The sequence below is a fragment of the Marmota marmota genome, unplaced genomic scaffold, assembly GCF_001458135.2.
Source record: "Marmota marmota marmota unplaced genomic scaffold, marMar, whole genome shotgun sequence".
Classification (NCBI taxonomy): domain Eukaryota; kingdom Metazoa; phylum Chordata; class Mammalia; order Rodentia; family Sciuridae; genus Marmota; species Marmota marmota.
In genome coordinates, this window is record NW_026000080.1 from 3,253,813 (window position 1) to 3,278,195 (window position 24,383).

Here is a 24,383-nt window from a genome sequence, read left to right on the forward strand (position 1 = left end):
GTAGGTCAGCATTTCTTCTTAGGAAACCTAGAGTGATGACAGATTGCTGAATTTCAGAGTCATTTGATATTTCTATTGCATGCAGTATCTGCTTCCAGTCTTCATCCCATTAACTCTACTGTTCAAATGGCTATGAATCTAGTATGTAAAAATGGAGACCAATATGAACTTCCACAGGGAGAATAGGTATTGTCTATACATTTAGCCCTCTACTTTTACAATGTCAACCAACCACAGATTGAAAATATCATTTTTTAAAAAATTGCATCTGTACTGAACAAATACAGACTTTTTTCCCTGTGATTATTCCCTTAAAAATACAGTATGATAACTATTTATGAGGTATTTACATTGTCTTATAAGGTACAAATACTCTAGATATGATTTAAAGTAGGTGGGAGGATGTTCACAAGTTATATACAAAAACTAAACCTTACATCAGGAATTTGAGCATTCTCAGATTTTGTATCCTGGAACCAATCCCCCTAGGATATCCAGGAATGGTCATATTAGTTTCCTGGGGCTGCTGTAACAAATTACCACAAAATGGATGGTTTCAAACAGCAGAATCTTTTCTTTCAATTCTAGAGAGCAGGAATCCAAAATTGAAGTGGGTAGGGCACACTCCCTCTAGAGGACCTAGGAGAGAATCCTCCCTGCCTATTGCAGCTGTGGGTAGCTGTCAGCACTCTCATGGCTGCATCATTCCAATCTCTTTCTTTGTCTTCTCCAGGCCTTTTCCCTTGTCATCTACCTTCTTCTGTATCTATTACAAGCCTACTCATTAGTGGATGTAAGGCCCACATGTATAATCCCACATATGGGACATAGGCATCTTTTGGGGAGGCCATCATTCAACTGATAACATTAACTCAAAAAAAAAAAAAAACAGAAAGAACTCTATACTTGTTCATTATAATATATCATATTCATCATAATATCTAGCACCTATTATGTTCTACCTCATTTTCAAGAATTATAATCTCTATGATATTTAATTGAGTTTGCAACATTTCACTGCCATTTTAAATTAATAGTACCCTCTTCTCTAAGTTACATGTCTCAATTTACTCTGATAATATATTCTTCTCTATTCCTAGGGTCATGTGGGTTTACCAGGACTAAGAGGTGCCACAGGACAACAAGGGTCCCCAGTATGTTTTGAAGGCATTCTTTGTAATTCTGACATTTTAAAAAATTAACATCAAAATAACTTATTACCTCTGCTTTATATATAATTTCTGTTTTGGTTCCCATTAAAGGGTGAGCCAGGTGAACAAGGTGAACAAGGACCAAAAGGAGAGAGAGGATCTGAAGTAAGTTGAAATTGCTTAAGATGGTTTGCAACACTTATTATTTATTGTTAGCTTTAGAAAGCAGGAGCACAAGGATTTCCTGTTAATTATAATTAAAATAATCATTCATCTCTCCTGATCTGGGATAACTATATGCCTTTAATAGGGTATATATTGATAATTGTACTAAACATGATTATTGATTTATATGTTTTGACTGTTACTCAATTTATTTTTACTAGCAACCTACTCTAGCTCTACGAAAATTGCCTAAAGTTGTCCCAAATTCATAGTCTTTTGGAGGTTTCAAACAGAAATACCTGCATTGTAGAGTGAAAAAATATCAGTCAAACCTATTTAGTTGTTTTAGAGATTTTAAAGAAAAAAATTATTCAGTAATACTTGTGAAATCATTATAATGAAGACTTTATTCAGAACTTTCACTTTGGGTATTGGGGCCACTGTAATGGGATCTTGCAATGGGGTACACAGACTGGGCTCAATTCTGAATACACCACTAACAAGTAGGAATTTATAGCCAAACAACAAGGTGAGAGGTCAGTGAATGGAAAATTACTAAGAGGAAACATTATGAGAAGGGGGATTCTGGCTAAACCAACCTAATAGCATTCTTGCTGAAGACAGACTAGCATGATCAGACAACATCTGCAAGACGGTGAAAAATGACACCGGATTATGTATCAAGGGTGATCAGATATTGAGGGTGGGAAGGGGACCTTGCTAAATTAACCAGCAGGTTTCTTTGCGAAAATTGAATTTTATATGTGTGTATGTATGTGTATGTATGTATTTGTGTGTGTATATGTGTGTGTGTATATATATATATTTGTAGATGCACACAATACCTTTATTTTATTTATTTATTTTTATGTGGTGCTGAGGATCAAACCCAGTGCCTCACACATGCAAGGCATGTGCTCTACCGCTGAGCCACAACCCCAGCCCCACGAAAACAGAATTTTATAAGAAAGTGAATAGAGGGGGGCCTGGGAGAAGGTTCAGGAGGCTGACTAAAATCTGGCCAATCAATCTTTATCAAAAGGTAAGAGTTAAATAATAGTTTGATTATATAACACAAATACAAAATTGATTCAAAAGATTTTTCCCGTAAGACAATTTTATTTGTAATAAAACAAATTAAAAATCCATTACTTAAACTGAATTTAGCCTCCCTTTCCCTGTGCCCCACAGACATTGCCTAAACATTTTGTAACAACTGGCTTTTTCATTGGCACCATCAATTCATTGCTCCTTGATTTTCGTGGCGTTCTGACTTCATATGCAATTGCTTTAAAATTAAATTCTTAAGAAAATGCACTCTAATTTAATAATAAATTAGGTGAGAATAAATTTAAAATAATAAATTTTCTTTATTTTCTTCATCATGTTTCTTCGGATTTGTTAAGCAGTCTTCACTTAGACTTGTGTTTCCCACTTATAGGAGAAAGTAATAAAATGGGATTCAATCAGATATATTGAATAGGTGTTCACAGACCTAGAAACCTTTCAGAATAGCCTTGGCATCTAACCAGTAACTTCCTGTCCAGCTCCTTAATAAGTGAGAATTAATAAATATTTAATAAAAGTATCCCACTAAAGGCAAGCCTGAATAAGAAAAAAATCAGAAAAAGAAGACTGTGGCAATATTTATTTAGAGTTTTAAAATTCCAAAATGGAAAAAGTCATAGAAAAAAACTAAAACTAGAACACTGCTACTTCTGTTATGTCACTCCCTTATATTTGCAATAGGTGCATAAGAATGCAGGTACTCTCTATAGTTTGATCCTAAAATGTCTACTTATAATTAATACTTTGATATATGTAATGTTTTCCTTTTCCTTTTTGACATGTTATGAAGAAGAAATTCTCTGATTCGTATTAGTATCTTTTAAAATTGTGCCAATGAAAATCAAATTCTCTTCCTAAACAACTGCTTCTCTAGTCTGCATGATCAACTCTTCCTGGGTGCTGGAGCTGGGCAATGCTGCCATACAGCCCAAGGGCACATTAAAAATGCTCTTAAACCAACCTGCATAGGACCGAGGCCCAGGTAGGCCTGAGTTCATCCCGCCACTGGCAGACATCCACTGGACCTCAGGCCACAGCACAGGACCCAGGGCCATGAGTTCACCCCCCCATACACACCTGGGAGTCCAGGCCTAACCCACTTCCATCTTGGGACACTGCAGACATCACCATAGCCTTCCCCACACAGTAGCCTCTATCTTTCGACAACAGACAGGGTCTAAAATCAACTGCATCTCAAAGCAGGCATTCCAAAGACAGTGTAAGGTCCACCCTTTCAGCCCCATCTCTGAAAGATGTTGCATCCATCTTGAGACACCTCCATGCTATCTCAATATATCTCCACTGTTGCTGTCACCCTTTAGTTGCAGTAGCATATATCTAGGGATACCTGCAGAGTCTGGAAGCCCAACATCAAGGTGAGGTACAGATAATCTGCACAGGTACTACAGGATTATAGAGTAGAAACTATAATGTCTCAGATCCACACTGCAAGAGAGGAAGACACTTAGACAAAAACAAGGGAGGAAAGTACCCCAAACAAACTAGGATACTACAATAACAGAACCCATGAACAGCAAAGTTAATGAAATGTCAGAGAAGGAGTTCAGAATGTTCATAATTGAAAAGATCTGTGAATTAAAGAATGACCTCAATGAACAAATATAGGCAAAAATTGATCGCTTCAACAAAGAGATAAGAGAGCAAATACAGGTAGCAAAATATTACTTCAAGAAAGAGGTAGAGACTCTTAAAAAAAAGACAGAAATCCTTGAAATGAAGGAAACAATAAACCAAATAAAAAACTCAATAGAAAGCATCACCAACAGACTAGATAACTTGGAGGAAAGAATATCAGATAATGAAGACAAAGTATACAATCTAGAAAATAAAGTTGACTACACAGTGAAAATAGAAAGAAACTAAGAACAGAACATCCAAGAATTATGGGATAGCATCAAGAGTTAATTAGGGTAGAGGAAGGCACAATGTTTCAAAACAAAGGAATGCACAATCTCTTCAATGAGATAATATAGGAAAATTTCCCAAGCATGAAGAATGAATTGGAAAATCAAATACAAGAGGTTTACAGGACACCAAATATACAAAATTACAACAGATATACACCAAGGTACATTATAATGAAAATGCCAAACATAAAGAAGAAGGATAGAATCTTAAAGGCTGCAAGAGAGAGAAATCAGATCACATATAGGGGAAGACCAATTTGTATTTCAGCAGATTATTCAACCCAGACAGTCAAAGCCATGAGATCCTGGAACAACAACAACAAGCTCTGAAAGAAAATGGATGCCAATCAAGAATCTTATATCCAGAAAAAGTAAGCTTTATATTTGATGATGAAATAAATACCTTCCATGATAAACAAAAGTTAAAAGAATTTACAACTAGAAAGCCTGCATTACAGAACATCTTTGGTAAAATATTCCACAAAGAGGAAATGAAAAACTGATGAAAATCAGCAAAGAGAGGTTTTACACTAAGGGGAAAACCAATCAAAGAAGAAGCCAAGTGAAGTTAAATACCAAAAATAAACAAAAATGACTAGGAATACAAATCACGTCTCAATAATATCCCTGACTGTTAATGGCCTAAACTCACCAATCAAAAGACATATAGCAGGTTGGATTAAAAAAAAAGAAGAAGAAGAAGAAGACTCAACAATATGCTGCCTCCAAGAGACTCATCTCATAGGAAAAGTCATCCACAGACTGAGGGTGAAAGGTTGGGAAAAATCATACCATTCACATGGACTGCAGAAGCAAGCAGAGGTTTCCATCCTCATATCAAATAAGTTTAGTTTGAAGCTAAACTTAATCAAAAAAAGGATAAAGAAGGACATTTTATACTACTCAAAAGAACCGTACATCAACAAAACAAAACAATTATAAATATATATGCCCCAAACTATGGAGCATCTGTGTTCATCAGACAAACTCTTCTCAAGTTCAAGAGTCAAGTAGACCACAATACATTAGTTCTGGGTGATTTAATATACCTCTTTCACCACTTGATAGATCTTCTAAACAAAACTGAACAAAGGAAATATAGAACTCAATAATACAATCAATAACCTAGACTTAACTGACATGTAGAATATATCATCCTTCAAGGAGCAAATACACATTCTCAGCAGCACAAGGATCCTTCTCTGAAATAGACTATACATTATGCCACAAAGCAACCCTTAGCAAATACGAAAAGTAGAGATATTACTCTGCATTCTATCAAATCATAATGGAATGAAACTAGAAAACAATGATAAAATAAAAATAAAAGCTACTTCAACACCTGGAGATTAAATAATATGCTACTGAATGAACAATGGAGTGCAAAAAACATGAAAGAGGAGACTTAAAAATTTTTAGAAGTAAATGAAAACACTGATGCAACATACCGAAATCTCTGGGTCACTATGCATGTAGTTCTAAGAGGAAAGTTAATTATATGGAGTTCATTCCTTAAAAGAAGAAGAAGTCAACAAATAAACGACCTAACATTATATCTCAAAGCCCTAGAAAAAGAAGAATAAACCAACACCAAAATTAGTAGAAGACAGGAAATAATTAAAATCAGAACTGAAATCAAATTGAAACAAAAAAAGCAATTGAAAAAATTTACCCCCCAAATGTTGGTTCTTTGAAAAAATAAATAAAATTGACAAACTCTTAGCCATGCTAATGAAGAGAAAGAGAAAACTCAAATCACATATGTGATAAAATAGGAAATATCACAACAGATTACAGAAATACAGAAGATTAATTAGAAATTATTTTGAAAACTTGTACTCCAATAAAATACAAAATATCGAAGGCATCAAAAATTTTCTAGAGTCATATGATTTGCCTAAATTGAATCAGGATGATATACAGAATTTAAACAGATCAATTTCAAACGATGAAATCGAAGATGCCATCAGAAGCCTACCAATAAAGATAAGCCCAGGACTGGATGTATACACAGCTGAATTCTACAAGACCTTTAACGAATAACTAACACCAATACTTCTCAAATTATTTTGTGAAATAGAAAAAGAGGGAGCACTTCCAAACCCATTCTATGAGGCCAGTATCACCCGATTCCAAAAACAGGCAAAGACACATCAAAGAAAGAAAACTTTAGACCAATATCTCTAATGAACATAGATGCAAAAACTCTCAATAAAATTCTGGAAAATTGAATACAAAAACATATCAGAAAGATAGTTCACCATGATCAACTGGGGTACATCCCAGGGATGCAAGGTTGGTTCAACATATGGAAATCAGTAAATGTAATTCATCACATCAATAGACTTAAAGATAAGAATCATATGGGGTGAAGGTGGGAGTTCATAACCCACTTGAATCAAAGTGTGGAATATGATATGTCAAGAAATTTGTAATGTTTTGAACAACCCACAATAAAAATAAATAAATAAAAAAATAAAAATAAAATAAAAATAAAAAATAAAAAAAGAATCATAAGATCACCTCAATAGATGTAGAAAAAGCATTTGACAAAATACAGCACCCCTTTATGTTCAAAACACTAGAAAAACTAGGTATAACAGGAACATACCTGAACACTGTGAAAGCTATCTATGCTAGACCCCAAGCCAATACATTTTAAATGGAGAAAAATTGAAAGCATTTCTCCTAAAAACTGAAACAAGACAGGATACCTTCTTTCATCACTTCTATATAACATAGTTCTTGAAACACTGGCCAGAGCAATTAGACTGATGAAAGAAATTAAAGGGATATGGACAGGAAAAGAAGAACTCAAATTAGCACTATTTACAGATGATATGATTCTATAACTAGAAGACCCAAAAAATTCCACCAGAAAATTTTAATAGCTAGTAAATGAATTCAGCAAAGTAGCAAGATATAAAAACAACACCCATAAATCAAAGGCATTTCAATGACACATCAGTGACAAGTACTCTGAAAGGGAAATGAGGAAAACTACCCCATTTACAATACCTAAAATAATAATAATAATACCTAGGAATCAACTTAATGGAAGAGGTGAAAGACCTCTACAATTAAAACTACAGGATGCTAAAGAAAGAAATTAAAGAAGACCTTAGAATATTGAAAGTTCTATGTTGTTCTTGGATAGGCAGAATTAATATTGTAAAAATTACCATACTACCAAAAGCACTATACAGATTTAATGCAATTCCGATCAAAATCCCAATGGCATTCCTCATAGTTGGGAGGCCAACTCTTGATCATATCATTGCATGGTAGAAAGAAGTCTAAAGAGCTCTCTGAAGTCCCTTTTATAAGGATGCAAATCCCTTTTACTAGGATTCTAATCTCAAGACCTCATCACCTCCCAAAGGTCTAACATTCTAATACCATTAGACTGTGCCATTAGGGTTAGGATTTCAACACGTGAATTTGCAGGGCACCAGACATTAAGCCCATCACAGTAACAGTGTTTTATATTTTATTGATCTATATGTACTTAACCCTCCATTGTAAGACTGGTGTTTCTTGCCATCCTACTTTCTGTTTGTTATGGTAACAGTTGTAATAAGGCACTCTTCCTGAATGGAACAGCTGAGACCATAGTCTTGTTATGGGTTAAATACTCCTAGTGTTTATGGATAGATTTTGCCATAATTGCCTTGCTATCATTAGCAAAACACACTTTTAAAATATTTCTCATATTTACAGTGTTCCTTTAGCATTATTCTATTATAAGCTGCTCCAAGTCTGAATAGCATTGTTTTTTTAATGATGATTGGCCCACAGATGTAGATTTCAGAGCACAATATTTAACTCTTCTGAAATTATCTCCAACATAAGGATCCTGCAAAAATGTAATTGATTTGTAATAATATGTGAATTTTTTATCTTCATTTTATTATTTGAATGTTTGTAATAAGATGCATATATCTGTGATATACTAAAAGGATAATTTCCTTTGTATTCTTTATAATGGAACTTAACATCTGTTCTGAGTGTTCCTCCTACCTGATAGCAGAAACCTGACTAGTAGAAATCAAATCAGTCAACTGCTATTAACTCTACCTACTCAAATATGTAGCATTTGATTTGGAATATCCCCGTTTACTTTCTTCTCAAGTTTGTAGTAACATTCAGAGTTGAAATGGTAGGGAAAAGGTGTGAGAGGTAACTTTAATCTTCTGTTATCATCCATTCACAGTAGCATCCACTGAAATGTACATCATCCCTTTTGACCCCTAATTGCCCTTATCCCATTGTGTTGGCAGCTACCCTGACCCTCCTGGCAGAAGTTCTCTGACCCATGTCTGCATGCACAGCTATTTTTCATCTTAGTATAAAGCAAGGCCTCCTCAGATAGGGCTCTCAGAGCCACACCCTTCTATTCTTGGCCACAAGGAAATAACATTCTGTTGCTCCTTCCATAATGTTAGGTGTTTGGGGATCTCAGAGAGATATTCCTCTGTTTTACTCATCTCATGAAGAAATGTGTTGCTGACACTATATGTGTCACTATTAGTGCACTATATGTGGAATTCTCAATAAGGACTTTAGTAGCCCTGGGTATCATCTTTGTGCCCAGACCCCCAAAATAATCTACAAGTATTATTGTCTCTATCTACCCCAAGGCTTGAGGGCAGGATGGAACAAAGGGTTCTGCTCAGGGTCCCTGTCAGTGTCTAACAGTCTTAGTTCTCTTCTGTTTCTCTTTTTCCCTTTTTCAAATTTGAATATTTTTATATTCTCTTACAAAGGAAAAATTCTTATATTTTTATAATTATTCTTAGTCTATTACTTATGGCATGAATTTTATGACTTGAGTTCTTTATAACCCTTTTTTTGACACTAAAAGGTAGACTATTAATATTTAAGAATTAGGCTTTTGTATTTTAAAAGCTCAGTTTGAAACTGAAATTATATTTTTATCAAACTACTACCCAAACTGTGGATTTCACTGGACCATTTTGAAAATTCATCATCCAAGCACAATTCTATTTTGAAAATCAAGTCTAGGACATATTTATCTGTTTGCATAAAGAGAAATGCTGTGAAGGAAAAACACGCTGGTTAACATATTTAAAGATTACCATCATTAGTACCATTAAATGTGACTGAAATAAGAACTTTTTCAATATTTTAAAAGTATTTGCTTATTTTATTTCTTTATTGTTTTCTGAAAGACATATTTAACTCTAAGTACCATATTTTCCAGAAATCCTATATACTTCAACTAAACCTAGGTCACCAGTAACCCATTTTCTGGTTTCCCTACCCTTAGAAAGATTGCATTACTGATTTTTAAGGCAAATAAAAATTTTCAAGGCTGAAAGTAGAATACTTGATGGATATATCTCCTCATTATCAAATTTTTTAAAAGCTGGGTTTTTAATTTCATATGGAAAAAGCTGTTTTCCTTTGTGATGATATATACTGTTTCTTCTAAAATGTCGAAACTCATTTTCAGAAAATATAACATCTAAATTGGTTTTCTTTATGTGTGCCTATAATTGTTAAGTTGACTCTTTGGCACAATTTTTCTTTTACTTTTATAAACTTAACATCCCAGGTAGAATTATCCTGTTTGTGAGAACTTTTGATGATTTCTGAGAAGTGTATCTAGTAATGACAATAATTCTTTTTCTTTTTGTATACTGGATCACTCTTTTCCATATTTTTCTTCTTAAAATAATTCTGGGATATCATCAGAACAATGGAATGATTTGCAAGGGCAAAGTTCCTAACTATCCTGGCAGACCAGTTACTGCTGAATCAATTATGATTTAAAACAGCTCACACATGGAAAAACAAACAGTTCCATGGGAAACAGATATCTGTTCCTTGATTTGCAAGTATGTTCTTTGGGCTTCCAGAGAAGTACATTTTAGGCTATTGGTTCATGCCCCTCACTACAGCATAAATGCCTTATTATCAGGAAGTTTGCCTTTGCATGCCTAGCACATAATAGAGTCCATGAAACATGATACTTCAGAAATGATTACTGAATTTAGCTTTTTTCAAAAGGGAATAAAGGCTCTGCCTGGAAGTGGGGACTTTTACTTGTAAAATTATGATTTAAGTTCCTCCGTTATTAACTGTGATTTTAGTTTTTAAGTTCATAGAATTTGTGGCTAAAAGAAAATTCATAGGTGGTATGATCAAATTCACTCATTTTCAGATGAAGAAACTAGCTCCCAGGGAAGGTAAGCAGAAATTTGAGTAATGTACAATTTAGTAGCAGTACTTGATGTAGCATCCAGGTCTCAGCGTTCTTTTCTGTGGCTTCACTTTAAGTAAGTTTATTACCATCAATTGACAATTGTGCTTCCCATTTTTAGGGTCCTAAGGGGAGAAAAGGAGCTCCCGGTCCTTCTGGGAAACGTGGCATTCCTGTAAGTAACAGGCCTCTTTTATCTTTCCTGTTTTTTAAAATAAAATTGACAACTTTAGCAAGCAGAAAAGTTTGGAGCCATTTATGTCATGTTGGATAAATCAAATTGTCTTGGAAAAAAATTTAAACCCATGCTGGAACACACAGGGAACAAAATATGACCACTAACTCAAAACCATACTTGCTGTTTAAATATAAATCTCTGCAAATGAGGAATGTTCTTTTCCTGTGTTATGTAGCCTTCTCCTGCATCATGGTGAACTACTAGAAAAACAGGGAACTTAAAATCATGAATAAATGAATTATAACAAAGATCAGAGATCTTCAAGCATAATTAAAAAGATCTGAGCTAGGTTTTAACTGGAGAAGTTGGCATCTCATTCTCCTGGTAAATATAACAAAAAAAAAAATCTTTGGATTTTTTTTTTCTGATTTTTTTTTAATCACAGAACAAAAATCAATTTTAACCTTAGCATCAGTTTCCTCCTCTGGCCAGGCAAATGTGAGATGACTAGTTTATTAGCAAAGACCTCCTGCTGTTGTCTCCAAGCTGCCTACTTTGTGTTACCTACTTGGTTCAAAAAAAGTAGAGAAGATGAGGATAAATTATAAACACATTCAAATTAGAGATGCCTACAGAAAACACAGTTGTCCAAGAGTAGAAACAAAATGTTCAGACCTTTCTTCAGTCATGTAATTATCTGATTTAAAGAGCAACAAAGACAGCCATAATTTGTTCCTTGAGAAAATAACAGTGGAAGGTTTTGCAGATGGTGACTGACAGCCTACATCCTAAGCTGACAAGTACACATAGCTGACCTTTTCTTGACAGCTAGATAAAGCATGGACTGGCAGGATGAGAAATATCAGAGAATTACACTAAGGCTCAGAAGGTCATACAAAAATTGCTGATTACCTTGGGTTTTTTTTGTTTTGTTTTGTTTTGTTTAGGGAACTTTTAAAGACAGCTATCTATTGAATCCAAATTGTAAATCATTAAGAAATCCAGAAAACAGAAAAAAAATTGTTCTGGCACAAGGTATACAAGTGTAAACTTATACCCCAAACCTAATAAGTACAAAAGTATTTGTCATTGAAACATCTGTCCTGAATCTCTTTATAATACAAGTAATGTTTTAATTATCAAGGGATTTCCAGGCCTTCCTGGGCCAAAAGGAATGCGAGGATACCATGGAGCAGATGGCATTTCAGGAAACCCTGGAAAAGTTGGGCTACCAGGAAAACAAGGACTTCCTGTAAGTAGTGTGAATATCTCTTTGTTCTTGACTGTTTATGCATAAGTGTCTCCTTGCTAGACCATAGATATTTGGGCCCTTTCTTGGCATTGGCATTGGCTCAGATTAAGCCAATCATTTCTTTAATAGTTATTTTGGAATTATATTTATGATTCCCAGGAATGCCAATGGATATATTATCTTGGTTATTTTAGATCTAATTACTCATAATAATAATTTATACATTTTTATGTGTATAAAACTTCTTTTATAAAGAACTATAAAGAAAATAAATTTTAGGGCTACACAACGTGGCTATGCTTTGAGTTCATCAAATGTGCTAAGCCACCTTTGGAACATTTACGTCTTGGCAGTAACTCCAGGTGAGTTTTGCCAAAAATCATTTTCCCTTTACTTTTACAGCCCTGATATTTTCAAGAACTGTTGCAAATATTTTCTCAGTGTTCATCTAGGGGTGAAATAATTATATGGATTCACACTTGTTTTTATGTAAATTTCTGCCTTATTTATTTGAATCAGAAATTTTAAAACCATCTTCACTTAGCCATTTTTCCTCTTCCCGATTGATAACATAATCCAGATTTTTTATTAGTTGCTTATGACAATACAATGATCTTGACATATCATACATTTGATTCAAATGGGGTATGAATTCTCATTTTTCCACATGTACAGATTGCAGGATCACATTGGTTATACAGCCACGTATATACACACAGCAATACTAGTGTCTATTGTATTCTGCTGCCCTTCCCATCCCTCACTCCCTCCCCTCCCCTCCCCTCACCTCTCTCGACCCAATCTATTGTGACACATTTCTCTTTTTTTTTTTCTTCCCCCTCACATCATCATGTATGATTGTATAACAATGAGGGTCTCCTTCCATCTTCCGTGCAATTCCCCTTTTCCCTTCCATTCCCTCCCACCCAGATTTTGTTTTTTAATCCCAGGTTTTGTTTTCACTTGAAACATTAGAAGAATTAACTATATACATTCAAGAACTCAGTAAAATTTATCCTTTTACATTCCCAATGTTTGGATATAGTTATATATTGGTTTCTGTTCTTAAACAACAAATCCTAGTTTATTCAAATTTTACATGGTGGTGTACTAAACTCAAGCCAAAGTAATATTCTTCTTTTAGTATGGTTATCTCACCTGTTTAAAAACAAGAACAAAAAACAATGAAACTGTGATCTAATCAATTTAGTTATTTCACCAATAAATGTCTACTCAGATTCTATCTGAAAAGTCTAATATTTTAAAGAAATCTTAACACGGTTCTGTTTGTCTTAGAGGAAATATGTCAGAGCATCAGGTTATAGCCTAGATAATTTTGGTAACCAGGATGAAGTTAATTAAATTAGATATTCTATAAGCTTCTGCCAGTAGCATCTATCTAGTTAAAGAGGACTTTCATTTGAGATCCTGGTCTTCATGCCACTCTTCAGGCTCACCTTATGATAGTCTTACAATGAAATTATAATTTTAAAAATACAACAACAAAACCCTTTGGGTTGGTCTGAGAGTTTATATTTTTAGTAGATTATATTTTCCTGGGAAATTTTACCATGAATCTTTTCATATTGCTTTGAATAAGATTTTGAGAATCCAAACAAGAAAAACCACATTTGAAAATATGTCATGTTTCTTGCTTAATCGTAGAGATAAGTGATAAATTCAAATAAATTTATTTAATTACTTTGTTAATTTATTAAGTTGGTCATCAGTTAGCTTATTTGTTAATAGTAATAGGAAATAATTTATACTCTAGCTAAAGTATTACTAATTCAGATATTCACCCCAGAAGTGGATAGTAGAAATCATTATCTTACATACATATATTTAGTCAGAATTTCATATATTCATTATATGAAATATTAGTCAAAACACTAATGACACATCAAAGTAATGATTTATTTTTTTGTCAGATTATTTAATAGTTTTTTTTTTGTGTGTGTGTGTGACAATTTGTTTCTGTCATTATGTGGTACCTGAAGGAAGGGCAGTTCTTTAGAACAAAAACATCAGTTTGCATTGTAAAATTATGAGTCGTTTTCTCTTACAAAAAAATACAGAGTAGCAACTATTATCTGCTGTTAGTTTCTAGCAAGAAAGTAGACATTTTCTATGGGACTGTACATCCTTCTTCAATAGTGGGGAAATACTTAAAGTATAGTAAATTAGTGGATAAGAGAAAATCATTATAGAAAATACTAAATTAATGCAAATCAGATGCTGATTGTCTTCAATGCTATTCTCTGCCTTTTTCCTTGAATTTCCCTCACTAGTTTTATTGTTTGTGTGGGTGAAGGCTCATGTATAAAATCAAAATACTGGCTAGCTAGAACAGATAAGGATAAGGGAATTTAATGTCAGATATGAGATTTTTTTTCATTTTAAAACCCAATTCCTGGGCTGAGGTGTTTGCTCAGTGGGCGTGCCTGGCACTTGTGAGTCACTGGGTTCGATTCTCAGCACCACATATAAATAAATAAAATAAGATCTATTGACAACTGAAAAAAATATTTTAAAAAAACAACAATTCCAACTCTGGATATCAGCCAGGCCTCTTTGGTTGCAAATAAAAATCGACTCTAATTTAAGTTGACAACAAATTATAGGCTGGAAACCGGGTTGTTTACAGAATCAAGTTGAAGATCCAAGAAAAGAAAATAACAAGTGTTGGTGAGGATGTGGAGAAATTTGAACCCTAAAGCATTGTTACTGGTAATGTAAAAATGTGTAACACAGTAAAAGACAATAAGGCAATCTCTCAAAACTTAAACATAGAGTTACTATATTATCTAGCAATTCCACTGTTGGGTATATATTTAAAAGAATTGAAATCAGTGACTTAAAATATTTTTAAAAATAAATTTGATTGTGAATATTTAAAGTATACAAATGATGACATGTGATACATATAAGTAATAGATTATGATAGTGAAGGAAATTAACATATCTATCATAAAAAGATAATTTTATATCAATATTTTAACAGTATTATTCAAATAATCAAAATGTTAAAAAAATTAGAAGTTCATCAACAGTGGAATGAATAAGTTATACAATGGAATATTATTCAACTTTAAAAAGGAAATTTTGTTTTGGGGGGGTTTTGTTTAATTTTAATTTTTTAAAGTAATAGAGATCAAACCCAGGGCCTCACACATGCCAGGCAAGTACTCTACCACTTAATTCCATTCCTACCCCTACCCCTAAAAGGGTATTTTTAACATATGCTACCATAAGAATTAACCTTAAGACACCACACAAAGTGAAATAAGCTAGACACAAAAGGTCTAGCTTATTGTATGATTCCATTTGAGGTACCTAGAGAAATTAAATTTATAGTCACATAATAGGATTGTGGGCTTTCAGAAAGGGTTATTATTTAAAGGGTAAAGAGTTTTGGTTTGGGAAAATAAGTAATTCTAGAAATGGAATGGTAGTGATGATTGTACATCAATGTGAATATGAATATACATTTTGCCACTGAACTATGCACATAAAAATGCTTAAAATGATAAATTTTTATATGTATTTTATCACATTTTTTTAATTCAAAAAATAAGAAAACGGTATAAGTTTCCACTATAACCAGAGATGATCATATAACTACTATCTAACAGCCCCAGAAAGGCTGGAAATTTCTCTTTCCCCAGTTCTCAGTGACCTAGTAAATGAACACAGGTCCTCTGAATGAAGAAAGTTTGCACAAGAAGTCATACTATATACCTTTGATCATATTGCATGTTTCTTTCTCAAAGCTTGTCTTCCCCTCAAGGAAGTTTGGTCTAGGAACAGGCATAAGTCTGAGAATTGACAGCATTAATCTGTTGACAGCATGGGAATTTAAGTTAAATTTGTACCCATAAGAACCAGAAGTTTCCTACTAAATATAGAGATAGATCAGATTACATATAATATAGTCATTTCCACATTTCTATTCTTCTGAGCCTTAGGATCCCTTTCCATACACTATACTTGGAAAGATGTAGCATTTCAGTTTTATTGACTATAGGCCACAATTGAGTCTAGGCTTCAAACTTCCAGTTAATCAGATTATTAATGGTGCTCCCAGGTGCTTCAATAAGGGCTGCCTTCACAAGCAAGGAAGATTAAGGGAGACTGAAGGTTCAGCATTCTTAGTTTTATCCATGTCTGCTCAAATGTCCCAATTCCTTGCCTTGGAGTTCTACTGTTTTTCTACCAGTCTTCTATCTAGCATGAAACATGTAGTTAGATAAAGATACATTAACATGCAAACTCTACAAACCTTATAGTGTATTGGGTCTTCATCTATATCTGCCTTGTGAATATAAGAAATTCATTCCCGTCACACCTCTGTGGTAAGCCACCAACCAGCAACTAGACAGTAAGGGAACCTGCTAGACCATACAGCAGGGTAGAGAACCGGGGAGATTGCATCTCAAAAAGCAACCTTATAACAGTCAACCAACTAATTTATACACTCACATTTATGCGTGGGCCTTTAGCAGCAGTCCACTCCATGGTTAGCAACTACATTGGTAAACAAAATCAGCCTATTTTTATGTCCTTTGAACTAAGAATATCTTTACAATTTTTAATGGTAGAAAAAATAAAAGAAGAATGTTTTGTGACATGAAAACTGTGTGAAATTTGAATTTTAGTACCCGTCTATTAATTTTATTGGAACACAGCCACAATTACTTATATATGACTGCATTTGTACTATAGCAATTTTAACAAGGTTACAAGAAGCAGGATCAATATACAAAAAAAAGAATTATGTAGTCATATGTTGTTTAATGTCAGGCATATATTCTGAGAAAAGCATTGTTAGGCGGTTTCATCATCATGCAAACATCATAAAAAGTACTTATTACAAACCTAGATGGTATAGCCTGCTACATATCTAGGTTATATGGTATAGCCTTTGCTTCTAGGTTAAAAACTTACTTCTACAGCATGTTATTATACTGAGTACTGTAGGCAGTTGTAACACAGTGGTAGCTAAGCATATCTATGTAGCTAAACAAATCTAAATGTAGAAAATGTATGGTAAATTGTAGTATAAAAGATTTTGTTTTAAAAAAAGTACAGAAGCTTTTCAGTTTGAATTCATCCCATTTATTGATTCTTGATTTTATTTCTTGTGCTATAGGAGTCTCATTCAGGAAATCGGGGCCTAATCTGAAATGATGAAGATTTAGGCCTACTGTTTCTTCTATTAGGCACAGGGTTTCTGGTCTAATTCCCAGGTCCTTGATCCACTTTGAGTTGAGTTTTGTGCATGGTGAGAGATTGGGGCTTAGTTTCATTTGCTGCAAATGAATTTCCAGTTTTCCCAGCACCATCTGTTGAAGAGGCTATCTTTTCTCCACTATATATTTTCAGCACCTTTATCTAGTATGAGAAAACTATTTATGTGTGTTTGTCTCTGTGACCTCTGTTCTGTACCATGGGGCTACAAGTCTATTTTGGTGCCAATACCATACTGTTTTTGTTACTTTTGCTCTGTAGTATAGTTTAAGGTCTGGTAGAGTGATGACACCTTCTTCACTCTTCTTTCTAAGGATTGCTTTAGCTATTCTGGATCTCCTATTTTTCCAGATGAATTTCATAACTGCTTGTTCTTTTCTATGAGGAATGTCATTGGGATTTTGATTGGGATTGCATTAAATCTGTATAGTGATTTTGGTGGTATGGTCATTTTGACTATTNTATATATATATATATATATATATATATATATATATATACATACATACATATACATACACATATATACATATACATACATACACACACATACACATACACACACACACACACACATACATACACATACATGATAGAATATTCCTCAGCACAAAAAGAGAATAAAACCATGGCATTTGCAGGTAAATGGATGGAGTTGGAGGATATCATGCTAAATGAAGTAAACCAATCCCCAAAAAACAAAGGCAAAATGTTTTCTCTGACATGTGGATGCTGATCCATAATGAGGGTTGGGGGGAACATAGGAGAAATGGAAGAACTTTGGATAGGGCAAAGGAGAAGGAAGGGAAGGGAGGGAGCATGGGGGTAAGAAAGATGGTGGAATGAGATGGACATCATTACTCTAAATACATGTATGAAGACACAAATGGTGTAACTCTACTTAGTGTACAACCAGAAAAATGAAAAATTGTGCTCTGTATGTGTACTATGAATTGAAGTGCATTCTGCTGTCATGTATAACAAATTAGAATAAAAAATAATTTTTAAAAAAAACATAAAAAAAGGTACACAAGTATAGGGCACTTATCATGAACATAGCTTACAGTACTGCAAGTTGCTCTGGGTCAATGAGTGAGTAGTGAGGGGATGTGAAGAACTAGAACACTATTTTATACTACTTTAGAGTTTATAAGTATTATATACTTTGACTACACTAATAATGTGGTTTTTTGTTTTGACTTTTCATTTTATTGATTCTTTTAAGTTAGCATAACATTAGGATTCATTTTGACATAATTATAAAAGCATGGAATACAATTTGCTCTAATTCAGTCCCCAGTACTTCTCTTTTCCTTCCCTTCTTCTCTCCCCCTGCTCACCTACCTCCACTCACTGATTTTTCTGCTTTTAACTTATAGGTTTTTTTTAATGACTGTATTGTGCATATACATGATGGGATTTACTGTGATATATGATATATATATACACATAGGAAAGTTATGTCATATTTATTCCACTGCTTTCCCTATCCCATCACTTCTAATTTTCCTTCAATCCTCCTTTATCTACTAATTGATATTTCTTCTTTTTTAATCACATCCCCCTTATTTTAGATTAGTTTCCTCATATCAAAGAAAATATTCGACCTTTGACTTTGAGGAATGGTTTATTTCACTTAGCATGATTGTCTCCAGTTCCATCCACTTATTGGAAAATGCCATAATGTTATTCTTCTTTATGCTGAGTAACACTCCATTATGTTTATGTATGCAGTTTTCTTTATCCATTCATCTGGTGAAGATCACTTAGGTTTGTTCTCTAGCTTGGTCATTGTGAATTGTACTGCTATAAACATTGATGTGGCTGTGTCACTCTAGTATTGCTGATAGCCATTAGCCAAGTAGGTATGACAATTTCCTTGCCAGCGTACCCCATGTTGCTTAGTGGAAGGACTCGTGGAAATAGGACATTTTGCAGTGACATTGCATGTAGGTGATCTTGCTCAAGGACCAGGGCGGATCCGGGTTTAGGGTGTTCCCGGTTTAGGTTCCAGGTTTAAGGTTTAAGATTATTCCTGCTGGGAATAGGGCGTATCCTGCTGCCTGAGTTCCCCTTGAGTTCTCACGGGATTCAGACAGTATTTTTTGGGAGATAGAAGCCCAGTGGATGTGAATTTGGGCAGAGAACGTGGATTTCCCCAGAACGTGATTGTAGACAGCTGGTGTGAGTTCGGGAATAAAGAGTTGCTGTTTGAATCTACAAGCTGTGTGGTGGCTCGTGATTGTGTGCCCAGCCAGACTGCGGCATAGTATGTTTTAAGTCTTTTGGATATGTACCAAAGAGTGAGATAGCTGGATCACATGGTGGTTCCATTCCTAATTTTTTGAGTAATCTCCATACTGCTTTCCAGAGTGGTTGCACTAATTTACAGTCCCACAGCAATGTATGAGTATACCTTTTTCCCCATAACTGCACCAACATTTACAGTTACTTGTATTCTTAATAATTGCCATTCTTACCAAAATGAGATGAAATTTCTATGTGGTTGTAATTTGCATTTCCCTAATTGCTTGAGATATTGAACACTTTTTCATATATTTGTTGACCATTTCAATTTCTTCTTGAGAAGTGTCTGTTTATTTTCCCATTTACTAATTGGGTTATTTAGTTTTCTGATATGAAGTTTTTTTAGTTCTTTATATGTTCTGGATATTAATACCCTATCTGAGGAGCAGATAGTAAAGATTTTTTCCCATGCAGTAGAATCTCTATTCTTACTCTTAATTAGTTTCCTTTACTATGAAAAAACTTCAATTTGATGCCATCCCACTTATTGATTTTTTATTTTACTTCTTGTGCTTTGGGTGTCTTATTGAGGAATTTGATTCCTAAGCCGACATGATGAAAATTTGGGCCTACTTTTTCTTCTAGCAGCTGTAGGGTTTCTGGTCTAATTCCTAGGTCTTTGATCCATTTTGAATTTTGTGGAGGATGAGTTATAGGGGTTAAATTTCATTCTACTACATATAGATTTCTAATTTTCCCAGCACCATTTTGTTTTGAGCAACTAATAAAAAAAATTTTTAAAAGGCTATCTTTTCTTCAATGTATTTTTGGCACCTTTTTATAGTATCAGATAACTCTATTCATGTGGATTTGACTCTGTGTCTTTTATTATATTCCATTGATCTTCATGCTTATTTTGGTGCCAGTAAAATTCTGTTTTTGTTACTATAGCTCTGTAGTATAATTTGAGGTCCAATATTGTGATGCCTCCTGCTTCACTTTTCTTACTTAAGATTGTTTGGGCTGTTTTGGCTCTCTTATTTTTCCAAACAAATTTCATAACTGCTTTTTCAAATTTTGTGAAGATTATCATTGGAATTTTGATGGGAATTACACTGAATCTGTATAGCACTTTTGGTAATATAACCAATCTGACAAAATTAATTCTGCCTATCCAATCACAGGGGAGTACTTTCCATCTTATAAGGACTTCTTTCTTTAGTGTTCTGTAGTTTTTATTGTAGAGGTCCTTCATCCCTTTTGTTAGATTAATTCCCAAGTGCTTTGTTTGTTTGTTTGTTTGTTTGTTTGTTTTTGAGGCTATTGTGAATGGGATAGTTTTCCTCATTTCTTTTTCAGTATATTCATCACTGGGGTGTAGGAATGCAATTGATTTATGAGTGTCGATCATGTATCCTGCCATTTTGCTGAATTCATTTATGAACTATAGAAGTCTTCTGGTCATTTTTTTAATCTGCTTAGTATAGGATCATGTTGTCAGCAAAGAATTTGAGTTCTTCTTTTCCTATTTGTATCCTTTAATTTCCTTCTCTTGTCTGATTGCTCTGTCTAGAGTTCAAGGACTATATTGAATAGGAGTGGGAAAGTGGGCATCTTTGTCTTGTTCCTGTTTTTGAAGAAAATGCTTTCAGTTTTTCTCCATTCAGTATAATGTAGGCTTTGGGTTTGTGATGTATAGCCCTTACAATATTGAGGTGATTTCTGTCTGTCCCTATTTTTTCTAGTGTTTTAAATATGAATGGGTGCTATACTTTGTCAAATGCTTTGTCTGCATCTGTTGAGATAATCATGTGATTCTTGTCCTTAAATCTTTATTGATTTCCATGTGATACACCAACCTTGCATTCCTGGGATTAAAACAACTTGATCATGGTGCACTGTCTTTTTAGGGTGTTTTTGCATGCAGATTGCCAGTATTTTATTAAGAATTTTTGCATCTGTGTTCATCAAGGATATTAGCGTGAAGTTTTCTTATGTTGATGTACTTTGTCTGGTTTTGGTATCAGTGTGATACTGGCCTCATAGGATAAGTTTGGCAGGTTCCCTCCTTTTCTATTTCATGAAATAATTTGAGGAGTATTAGTATTAGTTCTTCTTTAAAGTTCTAGTATAACTTGGCTGAGAATCCACCTGGTCCTGGACCTTTATTTTTTAGAAGTTTTTTGATAGCTGCTTCAGTTTCATTATTTGATATTGATCTGTTCAAGTTTTCTATATCCTCATGGTTCAATTAGATTCAATTTGTCTCTAGGAATTTTTCAATATCTTTTTAGCTTATTGGAGTATAAATTTTCAAAATAATTTGTGATGATCCTCTGGATTTCAGTAGTGTCTGTGGCAGTATTTCCTTTTACATCTTGAATATTGCTAATTTTTTTCCCTCTTTATTTTGGTTCATTTGGCTAAGGGTTTCTCAACATTGTTTATCCTTTCAAAAAATCAATTCTTTGTCTCATTGATTTTTTTGTATTTTTTTATTATTTATTTAGTTGATTTCATCTCTGATTTTAGGTATTTCTTCTCTTCTACTGATTTTCGTATTGGTTTGTTCTTTTTCTAGGGCCTGAGGATGTAATGTTAGATTGTATATTTGGTGCCTTTCTATTCTTTTTATGTATGAACTCAATTCTATGAACTTTCCTCTTAGAATTACCTTCATACTGTCCCAGAGATTTTGTCATATCACTATTCTCATTTACTTATAAGAATTTTTTTTATTTCTCCCCTGATTTCTTCTGCTATCCATTAAGCTTTTGAAAGTGTGTTATTTAATCTCTAAGTGTTAGATTGGTTTCTGCTTTTTATCTTATCATTTCTAATTTTATTCCATTATGATCTGGTAGAATGCAAGGTATTATCTCTATTTTTTTCTATTTTCTAAGATTTTCTTTGTGGCTTAAAATATGGTCTATTTTAGAAAATGTTACATGTGCTACTGAGAAGAAAGTAATTCAATTGTTGATGGATGAAATGTTATAGATATCTGCTGGGGCCATTTTATTAATTGGATTTTTTAGTTCTGTAAAATCTTTACTTAATTTGTGTTTGGATGATACATGAAGTGGTGAAAGAGGTATATTAAAGTCACCCAGTATTATTATATTGTCGTCTATTTGAAACTAAAAATGTTTTTAAAATACTCTTTCCTCAATAAGTTAACCTTAGGTTAGGATAACTTTTTTAACAAACTTTATTTTTTTAACGTTTTAACCCTTTTGTGATAATGCTTAAAACACATTGTACAGATGCACAAAAAATATTTTCTTTACTTTATATTTTCATTCTATAAATTTTTTCCACTTGTACAATTTTTAGTTTTCTAAAATTTTTTACTTGTTAAAACTTTAAATGGGAGTTAGTTATACATAGAAACAGGGACACTGGAGATTCCATTCTTATGGCAATGATAGTAATATCAGTGCACAATTCTGTGGATGACAGTGTTATAGTAACAGTGTCCAGTGTCTAGCAACAGAACAGTAAGTACATGTTGCAGTTTGAAAATTCTAACTTCTTAACTTTCCTTTAGTGCTACACATTTCAAACCTGGTTCTCTAGGTTTATCTCTGATTTGTGATTAGAAGAATTTTAATTGTCTTTTCCATTTCTTTCTGTTGTTTTGTACTGAGGATTAAACCTGGGGCACTTTACTACTGAGCTACATTCCTAGCCCTTTTTATTTTTATTTTTTATTTTAATTTGAGACAGGGTCTCACTAAGTTGCTTAGGCCTTCACTAAATTGCCGAGGCTGACTTTGAACTTGTGATCCTCCTGCCTCAGCCTCCCAAGTTGGTGGGATTACAGGCCCGTGCCACTGCACCCATCTTCTATGTCTTCTCTGCTTCAGTTATCCAGGGTTGATTTCTGGTGTTTGCAAGTAAAGAATCTAATACAAAAATCTGATTAAATGAAGTTAAGGGTTGGTACAATGATACACAACTCTAATTCCAGCTACTCAGGAGGCTAAGGCAAGATAATTACAAATTCAAGGCCAACCTCTGCAATTCATCAAGACTGTCTCAAAATAAAAAGGGCTGGGAATGTATCTCAGTGGTAGAATACTCCTGGGTTCAATCCCCAATACTGAAACAAAGAAAAAGTAAGTTATGACTTCTGTATTTTTGTACATGTAGGTCACCAGTGACTTTAAAAAAGAGCCATCTAAATCTGATTAATTAAGGACATTAATAGGATTGAACCACTTAAAGAGAGAAAGGATGATAAGAAAAATCAAGTTATTCATGCCACTCAATAGAGAAGTTTAGTTCTGGAGAAGAAAATAGACAATAATTAAAGAATAAACTTAAGGTGGGCAATTATTTTTAAATGAGAGAAACCTGACTATATTTAAATATTCATCAGAAGGACCTTGAATATAGAGAGGTTGAAGGCATCTCTTCAAGGGAAGGAAGAGTCTAAGTGTGAATTAATTAACAACAAAAGAAGCATATTTTAGCTCTACTTGCTAAGTTACTCTTAATTGGGGACTACTTTTTTTAAATTCTCAGCCACATATCCATTTATATACAACTAGTTACAGAAATTTCATGATTTAAAAAAAAAAACCTGACATGACTTACAGTAATATAAATATTGCTGCAGTATACCTCCCAGCTATGAAGTTGAATGGCATCTGGTATTGCCATCAGGAAGCAATTACCTATCAGATCATAAGTCATCATTTGCTACTTTTTAATATTTTCATAGAATAAGTAGAAAAAAATTTACAAGCATACTTAATATATCAGGATGTTGAAAGTGTTACAGTGTTTTTTTATCCATCAAAATAAAATAACAGGAACAGGCCCAGCGGCCTGCCGGCGTGGTAGACACGTCACTCCAATTGGAGTAGGGGGCACAGGCGAGACGCCTCCGACCCGGCCGCCTGGGCAATCA

General features: G+C 33.9%; 1 protein-coding gene across 2 annotated transcripts in view; it reads left to right on the forward strand.

Moving 5' to 3' along the window:
• The window catches only part of Col24a1 (collagen type XXIV alpha 1 chain), a 373,492-nt gene that overhangs the window by 292,812 nt on the left and 56,297 nt on the right, over positions 1-24,383 (forward strand). For both annotated transcript variants that reach the window (XM_015504738.2, XM_048814986.1), the window contains 4 exons: positions 1,101-1,154; positions 1,263-1,316; positions 10,660-10,713; positions 11,861-11,968. In XM_015504738.2, coding sequence (XP_015360224.1) covers positions 1,101-1,154; positions 1,263-1,316; positions 10,660-10,713; positions 11,861-11,968 — 270 coding nt within the window. The remainder of the gene's footprint in view (positions 1-1,100; positions 1,155-1,262; positions 1,317-10,659; positions 10,714-11,860; positions 11,969-24,383) is intronic.